General features: G+C 40.4%; 1 protein-coding gene across 7 annotated transcripts in view; it reads right to left on the bottom strand.

Moving 5' to 3' along the window:
* GABRB1 (gamma-aminobutyric acid type A receptor subunit beta1) overlaps nt 1-23,722 on the bottom strand; it is a 107,940-nt gene that overhangs the window by 1,513 nt on the left and 82,705 nt on the right. For 2 of the 7 annotated variants that reach the window (XM_038136538.1, XM_038136540.1), the window contains 3 exons: nt 7,427-7,564; nt 7,173-7,325; nt 5,628-5,878 (listed from right to left, as the gene is read on the bottom strand). In XM_038136538.1, coding sequence (XP_037992466.1) covers nt 5,628-5,878; nt 7,173-7,325; nt 7,427-7,564 — 542 coding nt within the window. Of the gene's footprint in view, nt 1-3,127; nt 3,654-4,101; nt 4,381-5,627; nt 5,879-7,172; nt 7,326-7,426; nt 7,565-23,722 lie in introns of those variants that run through there. The other 5 variants (XR_005256902.1, XR_005256901.1, XR_005256900.1 and 2 more) reach the window with 5 other exon arrangements.

Raw genomic sequence — 23,722 nt, 5'->3', positions numbered from 1 at the left:
TGGATGCCTTTATATCAGCAGATAAGATATTAATTATAGACAATATCTAGTCTTGTGAAGCACCATTGATATGCAGTGCTTTGTTTACACTCTGAGCTTTACATTTTTATTAAGGCATAACAGACCTAGGAAATTATATAATAATTTGATGTATGTGCAAGAAAAAATTCGAAACAAAACACACAGGGAAACATATTTTTTGTGGATTGCTGCAAAGGAAAGATGGGACCAAAGAAAGTTTCAGTTCCACCTGGCAATGGGGAAGATGTTCTTTCCCATCACAAGGAGAAATCTTTACATCATTACTGACAGCATATTTGCCCTGAGCCCTTACTAACTGAAAGAAAAGCAGTGAAGGAACTATCTGTACAAAAGCCACACAAGAGAACTGTGAGGTAAAAAAGCCTTCTAAGTGAAGTAATAAGTCATCACAGATAGAAAATGCACAATTCTGGTTTAGAAATTGATTCTGTATGTGCTGAAATGAGCATTCAGTGGTAACACCCCAGTTCCCACCACTGTTTTGGTGGGAAAAGCTCACATCTTCTGGGTTAGAAAGGTCAGCTTGTCACAAATCAGCATGGTGTTCCAAGTGTTTGCTTGAGATATGGGCTACCCAGTTCATACTTTTTAGGTCAGTTCTTCAAATTTAAGAAGGAGGAAGATTTAAGCTAGGGTCTCCTACTCTCCAGAGGACTCCCATAACTATGGGACTATTCATTTACTCTGAAGATCTGACATTTTTTTCTGCGGAAAAGACCCCAGTGATCTCAGAGTTATCTCGGTGGAAAAAGATATTTTTTAATTTTCAGAAGTTTTGATAGGTCAATCTTTTCTTCCCAGTTTTATGAAATAGCTCTTTGAGCTGTCTTTGATTACATAATCTAATGTGTAAGTTAATTGACTTCAGTGTTATAATAATAGTAACAATAATGCAAGCATTATTAACCAGTTATTATGACTTCCCTTTTGGGAAGAAAACTTGTAGCTGCCTACACTTTGAAGTGATTCAGAGGGATCTTTCTTAAACTAATATATCCTGACAATTTGTTATGAGCCAAGCAGTGTCTGAATTCCTGCTCTAAGCATTCTGAATGAACCTATTATTTTTAAAATGAATTCAATTTAAGCCATTTTAGGCAAGATGATTTGTATGTCATGAAGCAAGTTGGTTTTTGAATTGCAATCTTTGCAATTCAGAGCCAAGAGCCTTACACTGATCTTGACTAAATTAGCTCATGGGAGTATAAAAGTTATTCTTATGTACCTGGTCAAATGCTCTGTGCAATTTCCCACATCATTAAAAACCCTTTCAGCATATTTTTGAAGCTTACTGCAAAGTATTAAGACTTGTGCAGCTGATCTCCTGCTGCTGAGCCAACAACTGTGCTGAAATCCTTCTCCTCAGATGAACTTTGTTCATTTTAATGTAATTAATACTAATTCACACCTCCATCCAAGGTACGACCACCCTCACTGGGCATGTGCTCCATATTTTATTGACTCTAAGAGTGAAGTGAGAGAATTTTACACCAATCAGAACAAAGGTGTGTATGACTAGAGTGACTCAAGTTCCACCTAAATGTGAAGAAACAGGATACAAATAAGTTGAGAATGGGGAAAAATCAGGGAAGACTCCATTGCAACTATTGGCATCAGTCGATGGGCTGAACATGTCTTCTACCCCACAGGGATGCTATTGGGAAAGAATCACTCTGTGTGGGCTGAGTGCTTTCACTGGGGATTAGAGTTTGTCTGTGTCTTGCTTTAAATATGGTTTTGCAGTCAGATACTATCACTGGCAATCCTTGAATGTTAACCTGTCAGCATTTTTTATTAATAAATAGTGACACTCCATAAGCTGTTAGCTTGAGTCGTTCCCAGGTGCTGGCTGTTGCTGGCAGTGGGTAATATAAAACAAAAAAAGGAAGACCCACTAAGAGGTCATAAACTGGGAAGACCTATGGAGGGGTCTCCCTTAGGCTGTCCCTGCCTAAGTCAGTCAGATCAACCTGTGATCCAGCAGGACAGTTCAGTGAAGGGTCCCCCTAGGACACTGACAGACCGGGCTCAGCTTTCCTGGGCCACTGACAAGCACCAAGGGTTGAGGGAATGTCTCCACACTAAGGGGGTTGAAACCTCCTCTTGTCATGTGGCACTTGGAAAATGAGTTTCCTGCTTAGGATCATCAAATATTCTAACTGTAAAATAGTTAAAGTAATAACAAGAAAACAATCCAAAGCAACAGGCCTGTATTGACTGCATAAAAAGCAGTCAGACAGCTCTCGAGGAAGTGCATGTTAGCACTCCTTGAGAGAGAATGGGTCTCAAATGCTTAGGGCTGTCTGAGATTAATTTTTACCTTTTTTTTTTTTCTTTTTTTTTTTTTTTACCTTAACTCTCGGAAGATAAAAGGTAAAAACATCTGTTTTCTCTCAATACAAACCCATTGTTTCTTCCTCTTAAAATGAAAGACCCAGGGCCATGTTACTCATACAGGTTGTCTTATTGGAACAAATGCTGTAGTGTTACCACAATCTGATCTGCAAAAAAGGGCTATACTAATTCACAAGATTTACGTGAAGGTTAAGATATTAGTGTGGTTATGTGCTTCCCTTCTTTTTATTTTTCCAGTAGCCATGTATTGGAGGATTGTAAGTTTTCCTCAGAGCCTGTGGCTGGCCTCTGGCTTTCTATCCCAAGTGTTAATGTTTCACAGGATATTTGAATGAAAAGTGTGATGCTGTGCAGAACGGATGCTGGGGAGGCAATCTATCACTTGCCTTGTGTTGATAAACCTTTATAAACCTTTTGATGGTGTAGCCCCTTTCCCACTCACATTATGATTGCATCCTATCTTTTTTTCAAACCCAAGAGATATCTTCTATGTAATTACTATTCATGCTGTAATTGCCTGGGGAAAGAGAAGCAGTTGCATGCATGGACTGCAATATTTTCTTGCTGGGTGTTTTTTCTATTTGTCCATAATTATGGTGGTGTCAGTGACATCTAGGTTTGACAAATGAACAAGGAGATATAAACAGTCTTTATGCTTTATTCAGAGAAACAGAAAGATTGTTTACTACAAATTAATAGGTTTTGTATATTAAAAATAAAAATGGCATAACTTGTGAAGGTAGAGAGACTTTATTTCCATCTTCTTCAGTCTGTAGAGTATGGAACAGCCACATATGAATCAGCAGTTCTGTTTCATTTTTCATCTGATCTTCTCTAAACTGCTCATATTGTGGTCAGTTTGCTGAGTGTTGCTCACGCATCTAAAGCTTGTGTTATCTGGTGGAGGAATTTGAACCCTTTTAGTCTTTGGAGTTGTATGTCAGATGGGAATGATCAATGTCTTCACCTGGCACAAAGAGATGAAGCACTGTTACATATCTTCTAATAGTTACAGGTGCCTGTATGGATAAGTGGTGTGGGTCAAGAGTAAAAGGGAAAAAATGTCCTGTAGCTATACATACTTACAACTGTACTTCTTTTATGCTCAAAAACTGACTTTCCCCTGCTCTAGTGCAGGCATCATAATACCAGTGAAAAATCTCAAAAAATGATGGAGAGGGGCGGGGAGCTGTTTCACTGGAGGTCACATAACCTTGCTGTGTTCCACTGCTCTGGTCATGTGCACTCTTCTTTATCTGCCAAAGACAGAAATACAACTGTTGGAAATCAGCCTTTCTATGCTGAGTAAAATTAAGGTTCACAATGTCTCACATCAGTGTGTGGAACACAAAATTCACCAATACCCATTCACATGTGTGTGTTTATGTATATGTGTGCATATATATGTATTTACAATCACAAACCTGCACTGTACAGTCAGAAAGCAGCCTGTTCACTCAAAGCACTCTCAGTCTCAGAATGGGATTGCAGTCTGAAGTGTGAGCACATAGAAATCCTGGTACAAAGCATGTATGACTTCCTTTTTCTATCAGAAAAATGATGGTGTATGCAACGTGGTGCTTTAAAAACTTTCCATCCCATTCTGAGTACCAATCTCAGTGTAATCTTTGATGCATAACATTTAGAAAAAAGCTTTTGGTTATGAGTTATGACATTTTGTTAGTTAAATGAACTCTCCAAATATGTAGGAGAAGAACTTACCTGCACTCTTATCCTTTACTCAGTTCAGTGCACTGGGGCACATGTAGCCAAGGCTGACCTCTGAAGAAGTCTTGATTTCCTCTTCATCATGAATCCTTGCTGTGCTGCTTCTCACCTAGGCGGGGTTATCTCAGGAGCTGTTGAGGTAGCTGGTCAGAATTTGTGGGTTATGTTGTTTTTTTCCCTTCCATATTTCCATAGAAATGGATAGACAGTGTCTGTGCACGACAATCCATACTGGGGTGGCTTATCTCCTGTGCTCTGTGGAAGACAATACTTTGTGGGGTCTTGGAGACTGCTGATTGCCTGAATTTGTGCCCTCACTGTAATAAAGCATCTCCTACATAGTGGGACAGAAGGCAAATGTAAGTAAGAACTTTTAATGGGCTCATGAGTTCACTGAGACTGAGGATATGATGGCTTTGTTAATGATGCATAGCTGTAGTGGTGGGACACCCACCACACAGCTCTAGAATTAATACAATATCACAGAGTTTCTGAAATGCACTTCCAGATGTGAATGTGACACTGTAGCCATCTATCAAGATGAAGTCTTACCTAGAGTTTTATGTGTTGGTCTCTTTCTTCAAACTAAACAGAGGGCTCGAACACAGTTTTGTCCAAATGTTATCACCTCAGGCCACAACAGTGAAGAAGTTTATAGGACAACCTGTGCAAGATCTCATTAATACTTGGATGTAATGTATTGTAAATAAAGCACAGGAAGGAAGAAAATTTTTGGCTTGTTAGGATATGTATTTTCCTCTATGCCAGACTGGGCCAAATACACCCGAGGCTTCAAAAAGATTGTTTCTGAAAAACTGGGGAAAAGTGAAATAGGTTTACAGATGTTTGCAAGTGCTCAGTGACGTATTACAAAATTAAACTCATCCTCGTTGAAAATATGTCCGTAGTATTACTTTCTGTAAGTTTTCTGGCTTGTTTTTTAAAGAGGGGATACTTGTGGTATGCCTGAATTTAGCTGAGAGAAAAATCCTGACATCTATGAAAGCTGTTATAACCTAGCAGCAGCATCCTTGTGTTCCTCAAAGGTCAGTGTTACAGGCTTCATTCAGGGCTCACTGAAGCAACCGAGCTTGTCTATGGTTTTTATTTTTGGTGAGGTTTCTGTATGTAAAGAGGAACTTTACTATAAGCATTTCTTCTATGTAGCTTCTAAAGCAAAAAAAGAAAAAGATACAGCTGAAGTGATAAATACTTAACTTCCTTGTACCCCTTGTATTTCTTCTGCAAGAAATACAAAAAAGAAATGCGTGTCCTAAATATTCATTTGCATTTTCTGTATTTTCTTACTCTGTTTTCAGTTGAAGATGGAACAGACCATACGCTGCTGTCATCTCCTGAAAATACAATTTTTCTCTAGGCAATTTTATATGATTTTGCATTGCTTTTGCACGAGTGTTCCACCTCTATTTATCTCTATCATCATATAAATGAACATTTTTACAGTAAAAGTAATGTGTGAAAAGATAGCTTGAACATTTTACCTGGACTCTATTTGTTTCCAGTCTGCTCTTCTCTCCTGTAGCATGTCCTGCTCTGCCTGCTGTCTTTTTTTGACGTTGAGGTCCTTTCCCAAAGAATATGTAGTTTACAAAGGCATATTCCAGCAAGGCCAGGAACACAAACACAAAGCATCCCATCAGGTAAATGTCTATTGCCTTGACATAGGGAATCTTTGGCAAGGTCTCCCTGAGGTGGGTGCTGATGGTGGTCATGGTCAGCACGGTCGTGATTCCTGCGAAGGGAAGAAATAGACATTGACTAATAAGACAAGGAAGGAGATTTGAGCACAAAAGACATAATGGCAGCATTGCACTTCTCATGCAGATGGGTTAATTTTGTGATCAGGTTCTTAGCAGCCAAAGGAATGTGTTTTGCAGAACTGGAAAGGAACATATCCGTGCAAGTCTGCTGATAGCACCTTCGTTGGCTTTTCATGCAGTGGAGGATGAATGAAATAACCTTTAATAGCCCAGGCTATGTTGGAACTTCTTGCCTTAATTTTTCCAATAACTGTGCTAGGGAACGTGGTGTTAGCTGACCTGGATAGCAAAAGTTGTTTGCTTTTCTTTCTATGTGAGAAAATGCTTCTTGCTTCATTTACAGCAGTAGCTCTGCTTGACCCCCTAGGCGACTTGCATTGCTGTGGGGATCTGCAGGATCTAGGTTTTGATTTAAAATGGAGGATTGAAAGGAGAGAGGGAAGCCTTTTGATAAAGTGATGGCCTTTGATGAAGAGAAGGTTATATATATGTTTGTACCAAAACAACTTTTCCTGTTAACTAGGTGCTTGCAAGTAAAGCATTTCTATCTGAGTATGTTATCCACCACTGAATGATTTTTTTTCTCATATGTGTTTTTTCTTTTAGCTGGCTGAAATTACTTTTTAGTGTGCTTTAATCGCAGGTCATTAGTGCATGTAGATAATAGCTCTGGGCACAGGTGTAACAAGTTTAATTTACAGGGAGATGGGACAAAATGGCTTTTTGGCAATAGAGTTGAAAAACATATATGCCTTAAAACACAGACAGTGCAGAAGACCTTCATTCTTATGGAAAGCTGTAGGAAGGAATGTAGTATGGGAAAGAACCAACTATAGGTAAACCAGACTCATCTGGTGTAAGCTGGTATATCTCCACTGATGTCAGTAGGATCTTGTGTATTCCTTCCAGTCACATATCTGACCTGAGAGAACACTTTTTAACATCAACAGGGATTGCAGCACAGTGTAGATACCCTTAGACACCTGAATTAGACTTTCACGCTCCAGTTTGGAAGCAAAATATTTTTGGCCTGATCCAAAGACCATTATGACAACAGGAAGTCCATCAGAATCCCAACCTAAGTGCAGAGCAAGAGCTTCAGATGTAGGCAAGGTCACACCTGCCTGCCTTCCTGACAACCAAGGTCCTGTGCTGCCTGTGTAAGATCACAATTAATGATGATACAACCAGCAGAATGGATTTGGTGCCACTGTTTTCAAAGGCAGCAAGTGTCCACATCATTCAGTCATTTTGAGAAGAAGTTACCTAGAGCAACTCTGGCTGCAGAGGCATCATAATTGATCCAAAAAGACACCCATGACAGAATTGTGATCAGCGTGGAAGGCATATAGGTTTGCAAAATGAAGTATCCAATATTTCTTTTAAGCCGGAAGCTAAGTGATAGTCGAGGATATGCTCCTGAAAGAAAGAAGTCATATAATGACTAATGCCTCATAAAAGGTAGGCACTGATATTTCTGAGTTGGAGGAAGAGGGGACAACTTTTTAAAACTTGTTTACCTGTTGTAAATTCCACTCTCTTTGATACCATCTTGTAATCCACAATAGAAAATTGTGGGAGCTCGATGTTATTAACTCCTGTTACTGCTGACTCTCCTCCATTCCAGTAGAATTCAATATCATCAGTAGTGTATCCATCTGAAACAGAGGCACAATTTGATTATTGACTTTTCTTTTTGTTTTATTACATTGCTTAAATAGTTGCAGCTCAAGTGGAAGGAGCTGCTGTTAATCAGGAATTCTGCCTTCTGTTGTGTGACATTCCTGTTACACAGAAGCCTTCTTTATGCCCTGAGGAAGATTCTAGATGTAGAAGACAGGAAGACAGAAAACAAAGACAGAATTCATGATTAAAGTTTGGTTTTTAGCTAGCTCTAATACAACTGCTTTTCAGTCAGGCTTGAGCTGCTCAGTTTGCCAACAGACAGACACATCATCAGCAAAACTTTTAAACTCTCTTTGGAGGAGCTCTGGTTCAGTTCAGTAAAACCAGGTTCAGTTCCCAGATTTTAATTTGATTTCCTATGCAGGATGTGACAAAATACACAGTTGGGAGCCAGTGGAGACAATGATTATTCTGGAAGAATTAAGGTGCCGGTAGTATCACCTGACAATGTCTGTCAGAGCTGTAGGTAACCCTTTGATATTCATGAAGCATTTTATATTTTAATTAGATCATGCCATCTTTGATCTTTTGTTATCACAGAACTATTTCTTTTTTACTCCAAAACTAGCACCTTTCTTCTGTTTTCTTTTAACAATGATGTTGACTATTTATAATGTAATTAAAAATTAATTTGCTATTATATCACTGGAAATGTTAACATTATTGTTACCATTTTCAGAAATATTTTGATTGAACTCAGAAGTGACTGAGTTTCAAAAAAATATCGCAATTGACAACATTTTTGAACTAATATTTAAACTGGTTCCACTTCATTGCCTTTTTCTACTTTCCCCAGATATCTAGCAGAGGAGAGAACATCTCATCTATTTTTTAATTTTCCCTTCAGGTGTTAGATTTAATCAGGTTTAAATCATATAACACAGATCAAATAAAAACATGTGTTTGAACTCAAACCTTTAGAAAACTTGACAGTACTTTTGCCAGTTGCACCAACTGTAGCCTTGAAGCCTCCACAGAGTTAGGACCTGTCCTTTCATATGCACAGGTAGGAACCTGTCCTTTCATATGCACAAGTAATGCAATATCAAGCTAAGGAAATTAGTCTTGAGATGTCTTTTCCTATGATGGTGCCTGGTAATTGCCTCATCCCTGGAAGGCTGACCACATGCAGAACAGATCCATGGTTTCCCCGGTGACAGTCAGAGAAGCTCTTAGGATTTGCTGCCAGGCTCCAGAGATTGCTTGGAAAGTCTGCAGCTATTGAAGATCTATCTTTTGATGCAAACACACAATTATGGGCTGAACAAGGTTAAATGTTTACAAATTTTATTTCTGAACTGCTCAGTGCTGTGGTGTTCTAACTATCAGAATTGCTCTGAAAACCAAAATACTCATGTATGGATTGCTGCTGCAAGCTTAAAACTGGGTTTCCCATTACTTAAGCTATTTTATTTTTGTTTCAAATCACCCATCCCAGGGCTGTGACACAGAGCTCTGCATGGCTGGTTTTCATTCCTTTTTGCTGCAAAGTGTCGAGGTGGCTGCTTGGTACTGAGACTTCAGTAGCTGCTCTAAAGGCTTTGCACACAAACCCCAGGGCTGACACGAGCTACATGTAGGGTGTGATGCAGAATGGCTGAAAGTGAACGAAGACTGCTAAGACTGTTTAAAAGACCAAGATTGAGATTGGCAGGGAAGTGTTAACTTCATTTTCTTGCAAATCTGTTTTATAAAAACCTCCTCTTGAAGGATTTCTCTTCTCAGGAAAGGTGGTGCAAAACAGATGGCATTGGAACTGTCATCTCACACTGAAAGGGCATTGATTATGTGTAGACTTCGTACCACACATATATCCTCTACATGAGGTAATACCCATCCTTTGTCTTTAGGGGACAGAATAAAAAACTAAAGGGCCATCACTACCTAGATGTTGAGCAGCTCCTTGCTGCAAAGTCACAGGTGAAGGTTTAGATGTGAGAATCCTGAACTCTGCCTCAGGGTTTGGAAGAAGACCATGGAAGTGATTCTTCTGTTCTGTGCTGTCATCACTTGTTGCCCTTTTCACATCCTGCCCTTCAATTTTTCTCAGATTGTGTCATTTCCTTGGAAAGTGCAGGCTGGGACCCAGGGCGGTGAGAGCAACAGCCTCCAGTCCTCAGGAGCTCCTGACTTTACTTGCAGCTTAAGGCAGCCACAGCCAGCCTCTCTGCGGTTTCTCTGACCTTTTGAAAAAAAGAAGTAATAATTTGGCACCTTATTGTGGCTGAAATTCTCTTCCCTGAAGGTGAGTTATTAGTGATTTAGTTGTTAAAACCCACAAAAGTGCCAAATAAACACCTTTTATATAGGTGTTTATTTGATATCAGAAGGAAGATTTCAAAAAGAAAACAAGCACAACCTCCTACAAAAAGATTGCACCATGTTATTGATACACTGTGTGGTCATGTGGGATTTTTGCAAAAGGAAATTATGTGAGTTTTGTAATGTAGACAATGTGCTTTCCCCTAGTTTTCCTCTCTATGACTTTGGCTACTAAGTGAAAAGTAGAACTAGTAGGATGTAAAGTCAACTAACCAAAAGCAAGAACTTTGCATGTAAGGTATCAGCTGGTGGCAAGCTGTCACTCCTGACAGGCCATGTTTTTAATCTCTGCAAACTTCCAAATACAACAAAAAGTGGGTCGAATGTGATCTACTACTTCTTCTGAATATGTAATTTTTTTTCTTGATTTAAATCTTCCCTAAAGTTGTTGGAAATTATGAGAAAGGGATAGTGATGTTTCTCACCCAGGAGCATTCACATTTTTAGAAAAGTAGTTGAGCAAAACCATCTTCCTGTGTTTTTAGGTACAGCGAACTTCAGTACATTCATCATTTCCCTGGCAGTCATTGTAATATCTCTGCTAGACACTAACAAGGTGTAAATTCTCCCTGGGCAGTCCATTCCCTGACAGGATTGTTGCTGTGTGATGCCCTTTCCTTATGTGTTTTGCACAATGTTCTAGGTGTGTGAGAGGCATTGCGTTTCATGGCTGACAGTGGCGCAGAGGCGCAGGAATTTCACAGGTGCTCGTGTTTCATAGGTGTCGGCATGGCTTTTTTCTAGCAAACTTAGGAGGAAAACAGTTTGTTGCAGGTCAAAGACAGGAATTGATCTCAGCTCTGAACAGTGAGCAGGAGACAGATTGCTCCTTTTCCTTTTTCAAGGGGTCAGCGGCTTTAAGCGAGGAGCTGTAGTGATGTAGATTAAGAAACCTCCAAGCGCGGAGCAGCACTGACTGCTGGCTAGCAGGCAATGGAAACCCCGTATTTCCAACAGCAAATGCCTTAGCGTTTACAAAGGAAGAAAAGCTATTTCAGTGATAGGAAAAGTGAGTCTTGCCCTTGCAGTGGCCAGTGTTAATGCAGGTTTGTTCACCGGACTTATCAGTACTGCCCAGCTATTCCCTCGGCCGCTCTTTTGCCACGTAATCCTTTTCCCTCTGCGTACGTATCCATGCCACCAATTTCAACGCATACCTCTGCTTTAGTGACAGAGAGAGCAGCACTCGCAGCTGGACCGTGATGTCCGAACACGAGTTTCATTCACGGCGGGCCGGCAGTGTTTCAGCGATGCTGACAGGAGCGGTCCCGGGCCGCACGGAGAGCGCCGCACGTCCCGGAGGGAGCGGAGCGCCGCGCGGCTCCGGCAGCGCCACCCGGCTCCGCGCGGGGGCGCCCGCGCTCCGCCTTCGGGCCGGGCGGCACCGCGCGGGGATTGCGCGGGAATTGCGCGGGGATTGCGCGGGGATTGCGCGGGGGAAGCGCGGGGAGTCGAACCCCGAACCCATTATTTCGGGAGCTGGTTTGCTCAAGGCTTCTGCAGCGAGTATGGCCTCATCGCAGTGCTGGCATCCCTAGTTTAGCTCGCTCAATCAAGCAGTTTTCCCAGGAGTTCTCCGTGTGGTTTTGTTGACCTAAATAATAAGTGACTGCTAAAATTTTATTTATGTATTTGTTGTATAATTAATAATGGTCCCTGAAAAATATTTGTTCTACTTAGGCCTTTTTTTTTTCTTGCTAGTTTATTTTCCACCTTTAAAACCACTAACAAGCTCATTTAATTGCCCAGCTCGAGATATAAAACTTCTGCTTCCTAGAAAATATTGTCTAGAAATTAAAACACAGCACTTAAGCACCAACTTCTTTTTTTTTTTTTTTTTTTTTTTTTTTTTTTTTTTTTTTTAACTCTCAGCATCTGAGAGTTTAAGTGAGAATGTTTGGTCAGAAGTACCACAGATCTAAAAAGTAACTATATACACACATGGCAAGATATAGGCTATGTGTAAATCTCCCTGTTCACAGAAAAAATACTTTAGAAAGGTTGCTGACATTGTGATTTAGCCAAGTTTAACAGTGTACGGGATGTCACCAAGCTGTTCTATTTAACACTGCAGCACTTCTCAAATATCTCTGGGATAAGTGAGATGTGTGTTACATTCACAAATACAAGTCATGGTTCCACTATCATTAGCAATTCAATGGAAATGTCCAAACAGAATCCCTTTTCCCTTCTGATTCTCTGGAACAGGGGGGCAGGTAGCTCTGAAACACCCAGCAGCCAGGTCTCTTCCTTCAGATCTAAATAGGGCTTTTCAAAAGGCTACACCAATTCCATGTGCACAAATTAGTTGGCCCTGGGTAAGGACAGGGTCCTTAGGCTGAGATTGAGGCTGTACCCCAACCCTCTTCCCTTCCTCCAAAGTTGTCTTTCACAACATCTTCGTGTTTGTTGCTAAATGTCTTATATATATTTTTTTTTGTTATTATTCCTATGATTGTATTCAAACAGGAAGAGAATGCATTCCTTTCACAGGCCACCAAGGCAGTCCATACACAGTGGTAAGTATATTGTACTGTTTAATCTTAAATCTGATGTGTGAATGGGGCATCACATATCTGAAGATGTGTTTTGGAAATCAGTGTAACTAGTTAACATTAAGGTGATAGAAAAGGTTTCCTGCCACTTGTGTCTGAGTGCATATTTGCATGTATAAAGTACTTTTTTTTTCACTGAGAAATATTTTTTGTTTTCTCTGGGGATATGAGTTAGCCTCAGCAACCTGCAACAAAGGCTCAAATGAAAGCTTGGTTAGACTGCTGGAGTACTAAACACTGTCAGTTATTTAAGAAGGTTTCTCAAATAAAAATAAATTTTATGTATGCGGCAATCTGTTCCATCCCAGTTGGAGACATAAATTCCTATCCATTAGAAGAGGAAAATAAACCTTATTACAGCATAAAGTCACTCTTGCAAGATCCTCATCTAGTTCAAAGAGTGAATTATAACCTTGCCTTAATTTGCAAGTACCTGTAATGTTGGTTCAGTTTTACTTGTTATAATTTTTTGCCAGTGAGACTTGACACAAACCTCAAAGACCTGAGGGAGAGACATTATTTGGTTTTGCTTAATATCCGTTTCATGGCTAACACAGCAGGACTTGTCTGTATCCCTGTGTCTCAACAGAGGGAAATGAAGGATTCTGGATAAGAAGTCAAACTTGTATTGAAAATGCCTACCAGTTAATTTAGCTCCTCCTACTGGACTATGCCAGTGATGGCAAAGGAACTTAAAGGCTAAAATAAATATAATGCAACACATCAGTATGTTTTAGCTAGTATGGCTTTCATGTGCAAGAGTACCTCCTGGAAGACATGCTGGTATTTTTGTGTCCTGTTCACTAGTAAGAATTTAATTCTCATTAGCTATGAAAAAAAAAACAAAAAACCCAAACAAAACCAAAAACCCCCAAAGGAATTATTAGGAAAGGGAAAAAGGGAAGCAAATGCAAAATTCTTTGTTTGCATTTCCATAAACACTCCAATTCACGTGGTGCTATTTCATGGAGTTTCCTTTCTTTGCCCAAAATAGCAATCCTAAATTGACTAGAATGAAGGACATACTTGATTCCAGTGAAGAAAGGACCTGTCTGAGTCAAGATTCTTTAGCCTGGAGGCAAGGTAGCTGATAAAAAGTCTGTAAGATCCTAAGTAAGCATGGTGAGCTTGAAGAGCACACAATTATTTACAGACCATCACTTTCAGACCCCGAAAACAACAAATCATGTCTAGTGGCTAGTTTGAAAGGGAAATTCAGCATACAGATAAACTGCATAAATCACTCATTGACATGAGTGTCCTTAGTTTCTGCTTGTTCAAAAGCTGTTGTGGAATCACAGAATAAAAATCTATCCAGGTGGTTAAGTATGATACTATTCCCAACTGGATGTAGCAAAGAGCAGAACACTTACTGGAGGTGCTTACTGAGGAAATACCAGCACGTGTGTTCTAGGCTGTGTTCTACCTTCATTGATATGTTCTGCTGGCCACTCTCAGAGACACGATAATGGTTAAGACAGTCACTTGATCTAAGATAGTACAACAGTTAGGGGTCTGACATGTTCCAGTGCAGCCTGATTTACCCATCTCATTTCTTTCACCTTTACAACACTTTCCTTTTATCACTGGAGTGATAACTTTTAGCCTGATGTTAAGAGCCTCGGACTTTACACATCTCTGTGTAATTCCTGTAAATCAGGAATTACAGCAGCCTGCCCATAGTAGCTTAGAGGCTAAGATGTCATTGAAAACTCTGAAGTTCCTTATATGCAAATATTTAGTGAGCAGTGCCAGTGATTCAAATTTGGACTTGAATTATTTTGATGACCTACTGTCTAAAAAATTTCCAACAGTAATATATTGTTTTTAAATTTTTTTCAGAAAGCAGGCAAGCAGTATGTGTTCATGACTGGTGTCCTCTTGTGCAGCCCAGACACTTGTGTAATTGTACATATAATATGTAGAAGGACAGGTCAGCTCTGACACACACATCCTGCATCAGTTTCTACAGACTTTTAGCAAGTTTCTCATCTTACAAGTTAGTTTGAGTGCTCTGAAGCATGAAGTTTTAAGATGGCACTTTAGTTACTTTGGTAGTTACACATGCTGAGGAACATTTTGTTTAATTGCTTCCACGTTTCTCACTTGATTGCCTGAATCCTCTTCTCTTGTGGGGTTGAAACCACCTAAGTTCTGAAGCCACACTGTCATGTTCTTGTCTAAAGACCAGTCAAGAGTGATTAGTGCAGCAGCTATGCATGAGAAGGTTAACCCAAAGAGTCTCCTTGCCTTGCATGCCATTTCACTTGCTGCTGGTACCAGACCGTCCTTGAGAGCTTGGAGCTGGAAAGAGGATTTGTTTCTTTCCAGCAGCAAATGTCAGAAATCCCAGCCATCTTCTCTTCCTTTCATTCTGAGATGCCTTTTTCCTGAATCTGTTTTGATCTTTATGCTTCTCCCTTTCTTATTCTTCTTTTGAATGGGGACACTACTGGTTACAGCTGGTTTCTGCCAGCTGTATCTCAACTGGCAGAAAGGTGAGCCTAAGATCCTGACTTCTTCTGGAGAGGTTTGCTTGCTTTTATTCCCCCTCTTTCTTTTTTTCTTCTAACCTTTATTCCCCTCTGGTTTGATAAGGAGGAAGTAAATATCCATTCTCAGGAGCAGCACAATGCAGACCACACATTGTTTCTACTCTAGTCCTGGCAGCACAGGCTGGGAGTGCTAGACTCAGGATGAAAGACCTCGGCATGTTGAGAGAGACCTGCCCTCTCCTGAAAGCCTTGTGCAATCCTTCACCTTATTTGCTAACTCAAAGGACTTCCACACCTTCACACAAACCTGACAAAGGTAACTTGCTTGCAGTGCTGTTAGGAGCACATTTTATACAGAATTTGTAAGTCATATACAAATCCTTTTTCAACCCCACCAGTTTCTTCCTTCCTCTTTTCTTCTCATTTGAGCTGCTGTACAATAGATGACTTTCACAGTGTGATTCATAATCCTAGAAGTTTTTTTCTGACTTGAGTTGCTTAAAAAAGTTAAAAAGGGAACAACACTATTTATAAGCACATTATGTAAACATTAGCAACAGAGGTTCAGCTGCTTAGCATTCAATTAATTTAGTTCAGTCAATATTGCATGGTACACAGTTTTGTCTGCTCGTATTGTAAACACATCTTGCCCTTGAGCACTTACTTCATTTGACTAATTAAGATCTACTTGTAAGTGCTCTCATTTTGTTACCAGGCAGACTCACCCAACTTTAGATACAGCTGTTGTACTTGGTGAAAAAGGGATTTAAAATCCAGGTCCATCTGGCTGGTGCTCTAGTGGGTCAGGCCAAAACCTGCTCTTCTTTAAGGCAGTAGGGTCTCTGCTTTGCACAGGACTCAGACTGGAGATGAACCAGGATATTGTGTGTTTCTTACCTATGCCAGCATGTTTTCTACAAGTACATATATTTCTGCGCAATATTGTGTTCTCACCTGAGACAGTGAAATCCTTTTAAGATTTTAATTATTTATTGCAGGTGCATAAAGTTTTTCAGAGAGGTAAATGTGGAAATGTGGGAAATGAATTTGTAGAAAGAATTTGTCTCACCCTTCTCATGAGATTAAAAATTAAATAAAAGTTTTTAAAACACCTCTCAGTTGTCCCATCTCTAAGTCAAAAAAAAAGTCTTGTCTGACATGGAACGAATACAAGTCCACTGTACTTGGGTGTTTTATGTAAATAGTGAGAATGAAGTGTTCGTGGTGGGCTGCCCGTTCTTTTCTGATTCTCCTCCCCCCTGGGGGAAGAGGGGAGTGAGTGAGTGAGTGGCTGTTTGGTATTTAGTTGCCAGCACAGCACTACAGGTGGGGTCTCACAAGAGCAGACTAGAGGGACACAACCACATCCCACCTGCTGGACATGCAGCTTTTGGTTTTTGGAAGTGGTTAGCTTCCTGGGCTGGGAGTGCACATTGCCCAGTCATGTTGAGCTTCCCATCAACCAAAGTCCCCAAGTCCTTCTCCTAAGGACTGCTCCCAATCCATTCTTTAACCAGCCTGTAACTGTGCCTCTAGGCACTTACATTATATAAACGAGTAAGAATGGAAATAGATTACTCAGAAGATTTGCCACATATTCTAAGTCATTGAGAGTATTAGTCAAAATTGCACCTCACCAGGAAGTTGCAGGAAGAGACAGCAGCACTGGGTAGCAATCTGGTAACCTTTAGGTACTGCTTCAATCAGACAGATTACAGCTCTGATCTGTAATTAGAGTTATCATGCAGCCTTTCCATTTCCCTGGACATCAGCACTATGGCTATGTAGCCCTGATCCTGGGGTCCAATTCCTCATGTGAAACAAGTCATTGTCTAGTTCCATCCACATGCTGATGGACAGCTGTCCCTTTTAAAAACCAGGCTTGTACTCCAATGGTAACAGATATTTGAGAGACCGAGGGAGATGAAAGTGCACCTATCTGCACAGATGTTTCCTTCATGGCTAGGGACATCTGAGCTAGAAGTCTGGGAAACTTGATGCTGCTGTTTTCATGGAACCCTGATGAATTGAGGTCTGCCAATCACCAGAAAATATGAATTAAATGAAAAATGGTATCAGTATGAATGATGTCTTCAAATCAAACTGAAATGCTCAACGTTTTTTTCTTGGAGTTTTCCACACACTGTGGTTTCCCTGCAACAACCTATTCCTCTTTGTGCTAGTCTACTCTAGCTCTTAATGCTTATTGCTATAAGTTTAAGAGAAATCTGAATTAATAAATAAAGCTGTTAGAAGTGGTAGCAGAAAGCTAATGGAGGAAGCATTAGGGGTTTTATCTGAAGGGCTCAATTCTGTTCTCTGTTCTGCAGAGAAGTTTCCTGAGGGGTGGAGGACATGTGAGTATACTGTTCACTTAATAAAACTACTTCATATTAATATTTTCCCAGGTTAGATAAGTCATCTTCCCACCCTGAGATTTAAAGGCATTGTATTTTGTTATTTGTATCACTGCAGTGTCAAGAAGCCATACATATAAACCAAGAGAGAGAAGGGATAGGCACTGAGTAGATAATTTCTCAAGATTTATATCTGTAAATACAGATGCAGTGGGGGAAAGGCTTCATTTTCACAAACTGAAGCAAATCCATGAGCACCAGAATGTTCCAGTTTATTCTGGTTTTCTGTGTTTTGTTGTTTTTTTTTTTAATACAGCAATTCACACCTTGGCAGATGACACATTGTCTTGAAATATATAAACGGTACTTATGGCTGTGACATTCTAGAACAACTGTATTGTCTCAAAGCACAGTATACCAGCTCTTCCAAGACTGTTATATTATCAGGTACAGAGATTATTTCTCCTTCATCTCTGACTGCAGAAATACATACTCATCTAAGAGCACAGCTGCTTCTGGAGAAGTCAGCCCTTCCTCCAAATGAATCCTTAAATTTTTTGAAAAGCAAGCTAAGCTTTTCCTTTTTTTGTTGCCTTGGCCTGATGAGTCTCAGAGGCTGAGAACTGAGACTTCATGAGGCTGTGCTGGAAAGTGACTCAGCTCCAGCTTTCCTGTCCTCTGTGGTTGCCAGGGGACACCCTGGATCACATACTGGGACCGCTGAGATTACTGAGATGACACTAAACAAGAAGAGCAGTTGGTGAAAATAACTCTGCATTCCTCCGTGTAATAAGATAGTGCTTAACACATTCCAAGATTTGCTAATTTCGTATGTTCATATTCTGGAATTGTTGAATGTCAAATATTTGCTATTAAAATCTGTACATCCATATAAATACAAGCTATCCATCTTTTTGAAAATAAAATGTGAAAGTCATATAGACTAAACTATCTGCATCTGAGTAACTTGTAAATTTGTGTGCAGTGTAAAAATACATTCTGAAAGTAACATAACTCATTTATAGTCCTCTGGGGAAAGAAATATTTCCAAAGTGTGGAAACAGAGCAGTCACTGTGGCTTAACAGTAGTGTGCTGTGAAGAATGAATTATTTTAGCTCAGTGGCTGACTTAAAAGATGAGTGGTAAGGAATGACACAAACTGAGCCAAAAATACATTTTAACTTTTGATGTGAAAAAAAAAAAAAGCATGCAGTCCTACTTGGCTAATTTCTCAGTTTCAATATCAACAAGCTATTTGTGAATCTGCCTCTCAAAGTATCTGAAAAACAACTTGCTCAGCTTCACAGCTCTGTGCTAGTCTTTCTGTTCCTGTGATGTTTAAATCGACTGCTGTGGATGCTCATGCTGTAATTTTAAAATCTCTCTTGTTTTGCTGCCAGCATGTTCTCTGCAGCTCAGAAGGATGGCATGTCAGAAGTTAATGTGGATCCACAGATTGTCGTGTGCGTGTAGAGTCTCCACAGGCCATCCCTCTGAGAATGCATTTGCAATGATATAGCTCAGTATGCATATTCTGCATAGGGTATATGAAGTAACCTAGGCTCTATTATCTAAATGCCTTAATAAATTATAAAGTGAGTTTCAAATTGCAAAATGTGTTGCCCAGAGAGTAGTCACTTTGCTATCCCAGTGGGCAGTATATGGGATAACTTGGCAGCCTTTTGTGCTGATCTCCCTTCCTGCTCTTGCTGGGGTGTTTTGTATGGTACTGTCTTGCTTGTTTTATGATTATGCTGTGATAAAATGTGCTTTTCTGTGTCCTGCTGCTGCCTATTCTTTTGTTAGGCTTTGTGGGAGCTTGAACATGGCATTTGATCCAGGGGCAGAGGCTTTATGAAATAAGGTGATTTGTACATGCCACAGCGCAGGCAGCAATGGGCGTACAGCAGGCATGGATGGAGACCCACCTGCACACTGGTGAGTTGGGAAAGCTGTCAATAGGATGACATGCTAAGAACATCCTATCACTCACAGCTGGCACGTTAAGTGAAGATGGGCAGGCAGGAACCCTTCTGACTTTTTCATTCAGACAGTTTGCATTGCATCGAATCTCAGAAAGATGCACTGTTTGAATGATCTGAGTTTTGGAACCTCTCTCTCTCTCTCTTCTTAGTCCATCAAGTTTGGAAGAAATTTAAAGCTGAGTATGTATTTTAGAACACTTAAAGGAACTGGCCAGAAGCAGAAGAAAGTTTTTATTCCCAGTGTTATGCTATAACAACCAGAGACAAGTAAAAGTGGAGAAAATGAGTTTTTGGTTTTTTTTTACCCAGGGTTTACAGGACCCATGGGAAGCAACACATTCCAGAGAACAGGTTTATGGCTGACAAGTCTCATGGGAGAGCAGGGGCAGTCTGGCAGGAGAGTGAGTGAGAGAAGCTCTTCATTTACAGATGTCTAAAACCTAAGCAACTGGTATTGGGGGGCTGCCCTCTTTAGGAACATCAGAAATAGAAGCTCTTAAAAAAGGCATTGGGTTCATCATCCTTTCAGACTTTTTTTTTTTTTTTAATTGGGAAGGGGCCTTGCAACTGGATTTTAGAATACTCTGAGCAGCATGCTCCTTTGAGAAAGGAAAAATTATGCTTTCTATGGAACCAATTTGATATGCTCAGTGAGAAGCAGGATGAGATCAGATGCCCTTTTAGTGGTTTTGGATACTTTAGGGACAATATATAAGTGGATCCAGCTCAAAGCTCTTGCTGCCTCAGGTACAAGAACAGCAATATTCATTAGTGAATTTTTATTGCTAGGCATGAATAAATTACTAGATATCTGGTGCCTGCAGACAGGCAAAGGAAAAGCTGTGTGGGAATGCTTGGATTTAAGACAGGTTTTTCATCTCTAAAAAAATCCTTATTTGTTTGAGGTGTAAGTTCTTACATCCTTGGTAGTTCAAATGCAGTCATACCCTGGATCAATGCAATCTTATCTCAAGCAGAGATCTGTGATAAATCTGTTCAAACCTCATTCTCTCAGATGGCTCTGTGCCAACAAAGATGATAATGAATGTTTAGGTACGAACACAGTTGTTTTTTTTTTTCTGGCAACAAACTATGTAGAGGTTCAAGTGGAGCATTTTATTGATTGACTTTAGTATCACTCTAAGTTGGTTGTGCTTTCATAGAAGCATGACATATAATTAGTATTAGATCTATTTCTATATGAAGAAGGGACAGCCATAAAACAATGGAATTAAAACAGAATTGCCATTTCTTATACTGTAGCCAAGTGAATAAATCTTCCTCTTTTCCCCAAGTATCTCTGTTCAGGTTTCTGTGGGCTTGTTCAGTTTGCCCATTCAAGTGGTTTCTAAGGGTGCTGCTGACAAGGCTAATGCACAGTTCAGTGTTGCAGTGTTGATCCCTGAATCCTGCTGCATTAACTGTTGTCATAGAGATACAGATTTTTGAGTCCAAAGGGACAGTTTTGATAGTCAGCTCAGACCTGTAGTAAAACACATAGTAGCTTGCCAATAAGTAAATAACTTTGCCAAACTGGAGCACAGCTGGTCCTTCCCTCTCCTGTGACAGTGAAACACATTTCACTGAAGTTTGTGAGATGCTATAAGTAAAACCCCAAATGGGGATTTAATTTATTGTAAGAGTGATGCTGTCAGCACACATTTTTTTCTGATGAGTGAAAGCCAGGTGCAAGCTTACTCCACAAGGTCTTGCTGTTACTGTGATACTGGCAACCACAGAGGGACAAAGAATATTAAAACAATAACAGTATTCTGTCTTACCCTCTTGGTAGTGCAGTGAGGTTAGCACTTGTAAAGGAGGATGCTACAGTGGGGCAGCTGTACACAGTCAGAAGTCTCTGACAGACAATCTCTGGGTTATATAACTGTAGAATTTTGATGCTACCATCCCTGGTTGTTTGCCTCCTCCTTCTGCTTGCTCCTTTATCAGCTGTGTGTCTGCACCCATGCCAGTCCAGAGCCTGTTATGGCTGCTGCCAGGAACAGTGGACTTGTGCCAAGGCACTGGGTTCTGAACTGCCGTAGCAGTTGTAGCCCTTGCCAAAGGCTACCTGATACAGCAGAACTAACAGCTGGGGGATTTAACATCCTAAATTGCCAAGCTGACATCCATCAGGGCTCATGTGAGAGTGCCAAGCAGTCTGTGTAACCTCTAGCCAAGTATTAAGTCTCCTCTTTCCCAGTATATGCTAATCTGTGAGAAATGGATTGTTACAGATCCCAGCTCCACTGATGAAGCAGTTCCAGTTATAAAATCCCTTCATTCTGTACACAGAAGTTTCCAGTGGCCATCATGGTATTAGACACTAGAACAGGTGTAAAATGTGTGCTATGGTCTCCCCATCTTCCACTGCAGAATTTGGAATATGGTGAACTGGTTGGGTAAAGCTGTGAAAAATGTGTTTGGAGGAACATGTGCAGCCAAAATGCTCCCCTCCTAAATGTATACATTTCTCTTGTTGTCAGCCATGCATACATAGCTTCTGCAGTCCTGTAAGATAGCTTTAGGAAAGCTGGAAATGCAATTTTTTTCATGAAAATAATCTGCTGGCTCAATTTAGGCATGCATTAGCCATGCCTGTGCTGTGCTGCTGGAGAGGTTTGATAATAGTGCAGCATTTGGTTCCCTGTGCTCTTTTCCATTCCTGTGTCACACAGCTGTTTTGCTGCTATTTGCAATGCCTGAAATTACTCACTGTTAAGTATTATTAAGGAACAATTCTTATCATTTTAGGTTTTCAGGGACTGTCTTTGGCTAATTACCACAGCATCTCTACGAGGTGAAATGACTCAGTGCTTTCTGCTCACAAGTAGTGCAATGTTCATCTACTCTTTGACAAATTATTCTGTGGGACTTCCTGGTCCCTCTGGAACATGCTCCTTCTGTGGCAGGAGTAAGTCACCCTTAAAAACTCATGGGGACCCAAATGAGAGCCAGGCTGTGTGTGCTTCAGCATTGGTGCTCTTTGGCAGTGCTGCACAGCTGCACAGCTGCTCAGCTGTTGTGGATGCATTTGGGGAGCATTCAGGTTTTGGACGGGAAAATATGTCTCCAGCTTGCTTGTTTTAGAAATGGGGAAGCACCCTGGGACTCTCTGAGAAGCCACTTGCCTGCCAGCCTTTAGGAATGGAGGAAATCCTGTAGCTCTCACAGTACAAAGTACTGCTCTGGAAGCTGGTGCCACATGGGTTAAGCCACAAAACTGTGCACACTATAAAAATGAACAAGTCCACTTTCCAGTGCTTTGAAAATGGTTTGGCAGTGCACATACTGCACAGTGTCTGTCTAGTGGTGAGAAATCGTGCTTGCTATTGCAGACTTGCTTAGTGATTTAGAGACTTGCGTAGTGACTACAGCATCACCTTCTTTGGCCCTTTTACTTAAGGAATAGTTCTGTCCTGGGGTTTATTGAATTCCTGTCTGTCCCAAAATTGCAGTGGATAAGCCTTTCTATCAAAGAGGTATTTTTTTAACCAAAATAAAATGAACAGTTTCATTTTCAACCTAGCTCTGTGAACATTCTATACTGGCACAATGGAAACAGAACAGAAGCTCAATAGCTGAAGGGTGATGCAGGAGCTGGAAGGAGAGCTTGAGGGTGGGAGTCTCATAAACTGATTCTGTCATGCAAGCAAATGGCACATGCCTGACACACACATGACGTGAGCAGAGCAGCTGTGGTCATGATTATCACTGTTTTATTCACCCTATTTCATTCTGTCCCCTCATTACTCTCAAGGGGTTTAGTTGGTACTACTGAGTGCAGAGTACTCTGGACAAATGGCTTATACTCAAATGCCTAAGAAAGAAGCAGGCAGCTTGGCCTTCAGAACTCCATTCATCCAAATATGATGTCCTGGTTTAGGGTTCCCCAGGACATATGATCCATAATTTTCAAGTATTTTTGACATTCAGATGAGAAGAATTGTGGTGCATTAGAAGGTATGTTTTAGGTGGACAATTGTAAAAGACACCAGTGCCCCTGATACATCTACTACTTGTGGGCTTCCAGTAGCAGGTAAGCACATCTGTGATTTTGGAAAATCATTCAGTTGTTAGAAGAACAGACCTAAATTCTCATGAGAAGAAATTGACTCTCCAATTTTGACCTGCTGCAAATTGTGATCAGCTGAACAAGTCTTAACATATCAACACATGTATCTCTGGAGACATGAATTATTTATACAAGTGTTCAAAAGGTCTGAAAAGCAATTTTCTTTTGGGCATGTGTGACTGGCCACATGAATGACATGGTATTCTCTCATCCCTGATTGTGTTAGCATTTTAATTGCTTATTCCACCTGATGCTAATTTTGATTCTTGATGAGGTCTCAGTGGTAGTACTAAATCCATTCTCACCAAACATTTATCCCTACAAAGCTTCATTTACGTGA

Source organism: Motacilla alba, chromosome 4 (assembly GCF_015832195.1).
Source record: "Motacilla alba alba isolate MOTALB_02 chromosome 4, Motacilla_alba_V1.0_pri, whole genome shotgun sequence".
Taxonomy (NCBI): Eukaryota; Metazoa; Chordata; class Aves; order Passeriformes; family Motacillidae; genus Motacilla; species Motacilla alba.
Note: the sequence above shows the minus strand (reverse complement) of the source record. Positions and strands in the feature narration are given on the sequence as shown.